The 10,102-nt window shown below is 44.5% G+C and overlaps 1 protein-coding gene across 2 annotated transcripts; it reads right to left on the minus strand.

Annotated features, from left to right (window-relative positions):
- Positions 1-1,115: 1,115 nt before the first annotated feature.
- On the minus strand, positions 1,116-2,407 carry FGFBP3 (fibroblast growth factor binding protein 3). Of its 2 annotated transcripts, none has more exons than XM_071438357.1 (2): positions 2,130-2,407; positions 1,116-1,848 (listed from the first exon to the last, which is right to left on the minus strand). In XM_071438357.1, exon 2 carries the CDS (start codon positions 1,780-1,782, stop codon positions 1,273-1,275), a length of 510 nt encoding a protein of 169 aa, XP_071294458.1. In that variant the 5' UTR covers positions 1,783-1,848; positions 2,130-2,407; the 3' UTR covers positions 1,116-1,272. The 2 variants fall into 2 exon arrangements, with proteins under 2 accessions (XP_071294458.1, XP_071294459.1); XM_071438358.1 differs by having other exon boundaries at positions 2,164-2,399.
- Between the last annotated feature and the right edge of the window lie 7,695 nt (positions 2,408-10,102).

Here is a 10,102-nt window from a genome sequence, read left to right on the forward strand (position 1 = left end):
ACAATGAATTTGTTCAGCGTTCCTAGCTGGGTTTTTAAATGCAGAGTGATGTGGGTAATCAGCTTGGTTGCCATGGTGTTCCACCTTTGCATCTGATGGTGAGAAATACAAACTCTAGCAGCACTGCACAAAGCTGCTGTGCTGGGGCCATGGAAGTAAAACAAAGCTGGGCATTATTGCAATGTACTGTGCAATGCTCTAGCCAGCAGCCTGCTCTGTGGCTGCTTGGGTGGCAGGCACATGAAGGAAATGTGAGCAGTCATTAAAAAAAATAGTGATCCAAGCCACATTCAGTGGTGATGAAGCTTTGGCATAGTGCTTGCACAGAGCATTATCCAGCTATTTGCTGTAAAGGAAATTGTTTTGGCACTAAGAGCTGCATGCAACAGCCCAGATCCTTGTGAGAGGTACTGGCAAGATCCTGATGACTTCTTAGTGGCCTTCTCACAGCGATCCTTAAAACCGTTCAGAAAGAGTCTGCAACTGTTCTGGTCACAGGCAGATGTCTAGGGCTGTGTAGGACCCCAGACAGCTGAGGGAAACTTTAGCTTTCCTTACCAAAATGTACCCCATTCTGCGTGGATAAAGTATCACTCAAACCCCTCTTTCCCCCGCAAAAACAACCTGTCTAGTTCAACAGTATGTCATTAGCTGGGTGAAATATCATTCATCTCCTAAGTCCAGTTCCTGTACCAAGATGCTTCTGAGTTTCTCAACCTTTCTTTTCACAGCTGGTTTCTTGCCCAGCCCTGTTCAAGTTCTTGTTGGGAGACAGTTGCCCTGCTGTTCTGTGGGAAACGAGACTGGTTCATGTAGCTTGCAAAATCTGTCAGCAAGAAAGGTTTTTTTAGGGTTCAATGAGGTCTCAGTCGTTTCTTGTTCAGGTGTAAATATATGGTTTTCTACTTGGGCGACCAGTCTAACTACAAACTTTAGGCTCATAGAAATTGATTTTGGGGAGAAAACAGCTGTCTCTTAGTATTTATGTCCCTTGAAAAAAGTTAACGTACTTGAATGCATGAGCTGTGCCTAGGTGCTCTCACCCGGGTCAGTTACACACCGGAACGGTGCTGCAGGTGTTACAGGGCTTCGGCGAGACAAAGAATTACGCGAGCTTCTTGTCACAAAATAGTTACCGCTTTATTGGGGAGTAGAAGAGGAGAGCGGACAGAGTCGGGGGGCACTGGCGGCGGTGGCCGAGGGCAGGCGAGGCCGGCAGTGTCCGGGTGCGGAGCCCGGGCGGCCGCGCTCCCTCCCGCGGGCCGGAGCGGCTCAGCCCTCCCAGAAGCCGACGAAGAAGCTGCACAGCGAGTGCCACCGCTCGGCGCAGTAGGTCTGCGCCGGGTCCTCGGAGGGCTCCGGGCCGGGGGCCGGCGTGGCCGGGCCGGGGTCGGGCAGCAGGCGCAGCTGCGCCTCGGGTGGGGCACGGCCCGGGCCGCAGGGGCGGGCGCTGAGCGGCGCTCCCGGGGCGCAGGGGTGCCGCCGCCGCCGCCGCAGCCGGGACAGGATCTGCCGCCAGTAGTGGCGGCTGCGGGCGCCGAAGGCCGGGCAGCGCCGCGGCTCCCCGCGGTAGGCGCAGCTCCGCGCCGCCCCGCCGCCCGCCGCCCGGCAGCTCAGCCGCAGCTCGCTGGCCCCCGCCGCCGAGCGCAGCTCCCAGCGGCACCGGTGCCGCTCCGGCGTGGAGAACCGCCCCGCCCGCGCCTCCTCCGCCGCCTCCCGCTCCGCGCCGCCCGCGGCGGCCCCCAGGGCGGCCAGGGCCAGCAGCGCCAGGGGCGGCCTCATCCTCGGCTGCCTCAGCGACGGCGCGTCCCGGTGCGGGGCCCTCCCTCCCGCCGCATCTTCCGCGCCCTGCGGACACACGGAGCGTGGCGGGCGGTGCCCCGGCGGGAGCGCAGCCCTCGGGGTCCCGCCAGCCCGCGCCGAGCGTGGAGAGGGCTGATCCCTCCAGGCTCGTAAACCCCGGGGCTTTTAGTTCGCGTCCGTCCATCCGTCAGCTCCGTCCCGGGACCACCCTGACCAGGAATCCGTAACTGGACAGCAGCAACCGGAGCCCATCGTGCGGCATCACAGCTGCGAGCGGCATCAGACACCCCCGTCCTTTTCCCCCGCACCCGGTGTTCCCCACGCACCCCGGCGTTTTCCGCGCAGCCCCGAGGCACTCACGGTGCGCCGTGCGCTGCGTGGCGGTGCGGGGCAGGCGCTCCCCGCTGCCCGCGGCGGGCCCGGCACGGGGTTATCAATGCTCGGGGACTGCCCCCGCCGACGCCCCTCCCCGGCCGCCGCCCGGGGCGACAGCGCGGGGACATTTCCCTGGAAAGATCTGAGGCCAGGCTGGATGGGGCTCCGAGCAATCTGAACTGGTTGAAGATGTCCCAGCTTGTTGAAGGGCTGAACTAGGAGACCTTTACAAGTCCCTCACAACCCAAACCATTCTATGATATGACTCATGCTATGATGTGACAACAGCAATTGATATTGACTAATTGATCTTTCTGTGCTAAAAATGAAAGACCTCTGCAGAGTGTGAGAGACTGAGAGAATGACTCCTGGAGAAGAGGTGGGATTCCCTAATTCAGGGGAGAGGGAACATTTTCAGGTAGTTCTCCTAGTTCCTAACTGCATTGCATAGTTAGAGCTCTCCCTGGTTGGTTGTTTGGAGTGGGAGAGAAACAAAAGAGAGAGGACTATGAGAAGGAAATAAAATATCTTGGGCAACAAACCATAGGAGAGCGTTTACAACCAAGATTCTCAAGAGGAAGCTGCCTGGAGTTACATACATAACTGTGTGGCTCCCTTCTCAGCATGCCACATTGTGTATTTCACTTTGATGGGTGCTGAGGACACCCCATGGGCTATAGGAGGAATTTTGGCCTTTGACTGAGGGCTGTGGGTAGCAGGAGGCACCATAAAGGCACCATTGTGACTTTTAAAATCTTCTATGGCTCCAGTGAGCACAAGGCACATCATGTGCCTTGGCTTATTAGTTCACCAAACATTGGAGTTGCTTTCAAATTAAGTTCTGACCACCTGTAATTGTTATATATTATTACACTGAGATCTCTGTCCATTTTTCACATTCTTGCTGCCACTTATGCAGTGTGAAATGGAGTTGTCTAATATGTTTGAGATAATCTTTATAGGAGATTATCCTAAGTGTATCCGCTTTGGAGGAAAATATTACTCTGTGTTTTAATGAGCATGTTGCTGTTATATTTTTTTGGACAATTTACTTCACATCTCATACAAGTCACTAAACTTTAGGAGCTAAGGAAAGAAAATAAACCAGAATGAGATTTCTCTAGCCTACCCATGCAATAACTAATCTTTCTTAGTATTCTTTGCCATGTTCTCCTGCGCCTATATTTACACACACATTTCCCTCCATGATTGTGACTTCTCTTTTGCAGTAAAACAGGTGTTAGTCTTTGGTGCTCATTGCTTTTATATGAATTTTCCTGAACAAGCTGCAATTTCTCTCTTGGATTTGATGGGGATATAGTGGGGGGAAGATCTTTCTTACATTACTAAAATCACTGTATCCTTTTGTTCTGTGTTTGCAGTTTAAATCTGTTGCTGTTGTAGCTGGGTTTTGACTGCTCTTTCCCTATGTTAGAATAACCTTTATAGCCCTAGAAGCAGCTGGTTATGGAGTTATCTCTGAAAACATGATTAGTGAGCACTGTGGCAGAGATGCTTCCCTTGCCTCTGCAGAGAGCCTGAAACAAATCCCTGGGGAGTTAATGGGCCTGTCCATCTGACAGATGAAATAAAGAGTGTGCTTTACCATGTAGCTCCTCATTGTAGAGCTACAGATGTACCCTACTGGATGTAACCTGGACTTCAGTCCAGATCCTAAACCAAATTCAAAGTTAATGTGACCACTCAGGACCAGCCTAAAGTGTGAGACTCAGCTCAGTGGAGATAGTGCAAGATCCTGTTCTGAAACACCTGCACAAAGCCAAGGGGATGGATGCTGATGGAGTAATGTCTTCAGGAAAGCATGAAAGGCTACAGGGACCACAATGAATGTGAGACAACAGCTGTCATACAATAGCAAATAAGGCAAACACAGAAATAAATATATCAGCCATAAGACACAGGAAGTAAGGCATGGGCTAAACCAGGCTTTGAATGGGGCATTGTATCCAGTTTAAGCATTACTCTTCAAAAAGTGATAAAGATCAACTGAAGTGAGTCTGTAAAAAAGCAATGAGAGTATCACAGGCCTAGAAAACTTGATTTAAACAAGGGGCTTGTTAACCTAACAAAGAAAAGAACTGAGAAGGCGAATGGTAAAAAATGAATCACTGATTACAGCTATCTCCTTATGCATCTTTTTATTCCAGAAGTTCAGATCATAGCCTTAATCCCACTTTTCATTGGTCAATGAATAAATTATCTTTTAGGTTTTAACTCTGAACTGAAAAACTTATATGATGTTTAGAGGCCACTTTGCAGTCTTTGAAGATATTGCACAGGAAACTGTGTTAGGGTTTTGACTTCAGGATTTTGATATTTAAAAATTCAGTTGAATTAATCATTTGTATTTTATAAAAACTCCAGTCACTGTGAAGAATAATATCCATTTCTGTTATTCTAGCTTCTAGGACTGCAGTAACAACTGCAAATGATTGCAAAACAGTTTTGTATTACAAGTGGAAAGTAGTCACAATTTCCAGCCTTGTCATTATAAATTCCTTTCAGAGAAGTGGGTAGTGTAAACAATGTTTATGATTCATAAACTGAAATGGTTTAAATACACAAGACCATAGCTGTGTTTAACCTTCTTGTTTGAGCTATCAATCTTCCAATTTCTTGGTACTGGCTCAAGAGAATAACATCATATTTAATGTGTCTACAGGGAGGTAGACTGACCTTCTCAATTACCTTTAGATCCTATTTAAGCACTTCTCTACAGTCAGACTGATGCCTTTGCCCAGGTTTTTGACATGTTTGTGTGTTGCTTCTTTCATTCCCTGACAACCAAGTGCCACTGAAATTCAACCCAACCTTTTGTTCAAGAGGTAGCTTTTTGCAAAATTATAGAAAAGAAACTGCATAGTATTGATCAGGAGATTTATAAATAAATTTCTAATGATGCAGAATTGGTTTGAAACGATCCATACGCCCATCCTTCAGTCAACAGACCAGGCTGCTGATGATTGCTCTCTTGGAAGCCAGGACATTGCACTTCTTCAGAATCGTCCCAGAATACATTTTCTCTTCAATTCATCTACTTTAACAGAAAACGTTCCACATATCCACCATCTTTTTCATCTTGCATTCCCTGCAGGCTTTTCCATGAGCTGGGCTGAGTCATTGCCTTGTTTTCCACCCAGGTCAGGAAGTCTTAGAGAATTGAGTTTTTGGTAGTGGTTCCTGTGCTCCACGGGAGCTGCTTTGTTCCTCACACCATGTATATATTCCTTTCTTTAGCTGACTTGTACATTATCAACTCAGATTGTTGTGTTTCTGATTAGAGATGCATAACTACCTGCTATTATTTTTAAAAGTATGTTATTTTTCATATTTAAGAGTCCACCTCCTAATGTTCTCTTCTGTACTGTGCTTTCCACTGGGAGGATGCTGCTTTATCAGCCATATAAAGGTTGCCATACTTATTCTTTACTTTCATAAACAAACTTGGAAAGCTTTTTCATTTCTGCTTCTCAAATGTTTGTCAAAGAGTCATTGTTGTCTCCATTAGCAGAGAGCCCACATGACCACTATTTCCTACCTTCATTCTTCACTGTGCCATGAACAGACTGACCTCAGTGTTGACAATGCCCCTTGTTGAGCTGGGTATGGGAGCTGCTAGAACACCCCTACAACTCCAGGCTTTTCTCTCAGCTGATCAAAGCTCTGAGTCTTGTGAAAGGCTGAACTTCAGCTTTGCCTTTTCCATTCTTTAAGCTTGTTCAAAATAATAGTGAAGAAAATCACAGAAGGAATTTATTTCAGCTAGTACTACACAGAGGACTCCATTAGAATGTCAAAAAGACCATTTCCTTTCATAGAACTTATGGCTGGTCAGCTTGAAGAAGTGGGAGACACGTTACCCTTTGTTGTAGCAACGTGCACACAGACCTACGTGTAACTGAAACCCCATGCAAGCACTGCAGAAGGAAAGCGAGCTGCCTTTTGAATTGCCCTTGTCCCCTTATTTTAGGCACAGAAGGATTGGAGGAACCCATTTAATCTGAATGTTTCTAGAAATGTAAAGTGTTAAAATTAGCTCAACAAATGCATCTTGACACTATTTCTTGGCTGCAGTGTGGTGGAGGTGACCAACATGCCAGGAAAGGCTTATTTCATAATTGAAGTGACAAAAGTAGCTGAAGAGCAGAAGGGTGTGGGGAGCTCAAGTGATGCAGGAGCTGATCTGTTAAGATGTTATCAGGGAACACTTGTATCAGCTGGTGTGAGTGCACGTTGTTATTGCAGCAGGCACAGCACGGGGAGAGCAGAGGGCTGGGGATGGAAACCTGGACTGGGCATGAGCTGAGCCCCCCATCCAGCACACAGGGCAGGAAACATTGCACACACCACTGAGATAACTCACAGGGCTGGACTGATTCTTTCTCTTCTTCTTTTCATGAAATGCAAGGAAATTTCACATTCTGAAAATGTAAATTGTGAGGGTTTAAATTTTAAAAATGTAATTGTAGAGCTTTCTAATGAGGAAACAAATCATAATTATTTGACAACCAAGCTGTAAACAGGAGATTGAGTTCTTTTAAATATCTTACAGGTTGAGTAAAAAAGGCTGTATGTTGGAACACAAGTTAAAAAAAAGAGTTCTGAAGAAAAGGTCTGAACTACCAGATTCCAGTTAAAAATCCAGAAAAACTAAATGGCAAATTTGTAAGACTTACGTCCTGGTATGTTTAATTTAATTTTGTAAAAGATAATAGAAATTGTCAATTTTTTGTAATTGATGAAAATTCAATATGCACAGTGCTTTCTGTGTATCTCCATGGTAAAATACATCTCTTGAAACTGGAGGAGGTTCAGATGTTTAACTTGCCCAGAAAGTCAGTTTATTTGGACTGAATTCTTTTGCCACCTGCTGAAGGCTGGAGATTGGTTTTCCATGGTGTGAGCTGATATGTAGAGTATTACAGCAAAAAGTAAATGTCAAATGAGATAATTGTGAAAGATGTCATGCACCTAAAAGGTGGATGTTTTTCTATGGGAAACCCATTCTTTTATGGATTATGTTTATTTTTACATTGTGGTTTTATCTGAAGTTCCAAAATAGTGGGGAGAATGCTGGTATATTAGATACAAGCAAACAATGAAGTTGGCCCTGTCCTATAAATTATTGTGATTTTTATGGGGCAGAAATACACAGGCTGTGCAAGCCTTTATATACTCTATCAGCATACAATTGGTGGCTCTTACAAAATTCAAATGAGTTTGATATATTGTGTTTCTTAAGTAGAACTATACTCTGCATAAATACCAAATAAATTAAAACACCATACACCATAACAAAGAAACATCAAAGAAAAACACCGGAAAAAAGAAGAACTAAGAATGTAAGAAAGTAAAAATTACTTAAGGCAGTTGATTATCATATTCCTGCTCCTTTGCATTTGCCTTGTCACTACACAGGCCACTGAGTTTCCACATCCCACATGGTCAGGTTTGTGTCTTTTCTTCTGTTAGGCAGTTTAAGTTGCTTTCTCCTTTCTGCATCCTGGTCTCTCTGGGCCTAACAGGCTCTATTAGAAATGGAAAATAGTTTTTCTCTACCCTGACTGATTAGAAGAACATAATGATGAGACCTTTAGAATTACTGGATCAGGCAGTAACAGAATCACAGCAAATACCAGAGTGTCCTGCAGGGAGGGAGCTGCTTGCAGTGCTTGGAAGATGCAGGCACAACAGAGCAGTGGGATTGCAGACTGAGATTTAGGGAAAATCTGGTTTGTGGTACAAGATTGCATGGTTGATGTTAGGTGCTCAGCTAAGGGCTGCCAAAATCTCAGTGACTCCTTCTGCCCAACACATCCATTTGTCCCCAGTGAACCCCTTGGGGGTGCTGAAGTTCCTGTATTTTCCATGGCCACCTGTGTCACCAGACTGATGTTATAGAGACTTTGTTCCTGGAGCAATATGTCATGCAGGGCTCTTCTCCTTTCTTACCACATGTGATACCTTTGCCAAGAGTGATGGGTCTTCTGCCTCTAAAATCCTACTGTGTAAGTCAGCATATAAGGCTAAAAACTGCCTTTTTCATTGGAAACACTCCTATAGCTGAGGCTCAGAGACAGCATTGAGCATTGAAAGGAAATAATGAATTTTTCTAAGTAATGCAGAAACATTATTGTCAATAATCAGTGGCATTAAATTATGTGAAAATTTTACCCTGTACTACTATTCTACATCCAACAGCTTTGGGTTTTTTGTTTTTTTTTTACTGGATATAGATTTCCTTCATCTTATGTCGGTGTGTTTCCCAGGAATGACTCTCGTGACTGGACTGCAGAGGAGCAGGAATGTTGTAGCAACACTTAAAGACAGAATATATATTTGGAAGCATATGACTTGAGACATTGTTTGAGCTCAGCTTGTGCCACCCCAAAATTACACGTTTCAGCTTTATAAAGTAAGGCGTACTGAACAACAGTTGAAGCTCAAGAAAGCATTTACAATTCAAATTTTGTGCCTGTCTAGCTTGCCTGTCACTGAAAGTTAGGGTTAAATTCACAAAGGGGGTTATTCAGAAGCAAAAAAAAATGCTGCTTCTATTAAAAAAAAAAAATTAAAATGTAGTGCACATTCAGATAAGCAACTGCTGTGCATTATCTGGAACCAAAACTGATGGTAATAGTGAGTGCAGTGACCTGTGCTGCAAATAAAATCAGTTTGCATTGTCAGATATCAGCTCAGCACAAAAGACATTATGTTTTATGTCTATTCCCCTGTCCCTGGACTCACCCCATCTGTGCCGAGGTGATGCCTCTAAGGATCATCATAGTAACTTTTGAACACACTTCAAGGAAATGGCTTCCACTACAAACATCTTTCAGAGTACTTTGTACTTCTGCAGGACATAGCTGTCAGCAGTACAGTGGAAATCCAACCTCTTCTGAAAGAAGCCTGCAGTGAACTGCTGAGTCCCCAAAGCCCTGTTGTTCCCAGTAACAGCTGCTCTGTGTGTCACCTGTGATGGTAACACGTGTTTGGGGTTTTCAAACCCTTGAAGAGCTTAAAAACTGTAGGCTGGTAGCACACCAAGGAGGTATCAGTCTGGTGAAACTGTAATTCATAGCTTGGGTGCATTGGTACTACAGGATAAACATTCTTCAAATGAAAATTAGGGTTATTAATCACAATTATCTGTTAATTTATTGTCACAATGTGGTTTGGCAGTACTAATATTCTGCTATAATCCAAGGCATAAGAAGCAATGCTTAATTTCCAGTTTCATCTCTTGAAACTCAGCTCTTTTATGCATTTCTCTCCTTCTGTTAGCAAATGTGCACCAAGAACATTTGTCATGATGTCATCTCTGATGATTATGTTATTGACTTAGGCACTAGTAAACATTCTATACTCTGTTTTATTTTATGCATTCATTTATTTAAAATCTCTAACTGGTTCAGCTTTGTTACCAGCAGCAAAAAGTTACAACTACTTTGTTTGCTCATTGGATCTTGTTACTCCCTTTTTCTCACTATCCTGCATGCCTGGCTTTTCCCCCATCAGCTAGTCAGTCTAGCCAGGTTTTCCTCTCAGCCTGAAGAAGGTACCTTCACTTGATTCAGGAAATTGCTCCAGACACATTTGACTCTTTGGCCGAGATTTCCCCTGACTGTAATAGAAGCTCACACAACTTGCTCACGTTTCATGCAGACGTCATCAGCAGATGTGAGCCCATGAAATAGTGTATACAGACTCCATTCAGCCAGTTCAGATTTAAATATGAAAAGAGTAAAATAGAGTTATGTGTTCTCACTGGGGGTGGGAGGAAGATTAATTTAATTAGTTAAAAATCTTTTAAAATGTTGAACTGCAGGAAGCACTATGAAATTTTTCTTTAAAGAAAAAAGGGAACCCAGCAACAGTTTCTGCAAATTTTACTAATGTCTTC

This window comes from Agelaius tricolor, unplaced genomic scaffold, assembly GCF_023055355.1.
Source record: "Agelaius tricolor isolate 1412-34295 unplaced genomic scaffold, bAgeTri1.0.p SCAF_13, whole genome shotgun sequence".
Lineage (NCBI taxonomy): Eukaryota > Metazoa > Chordata > Aves > Passeriformes > Icteridae > Agelaius > Agelaius tricolor.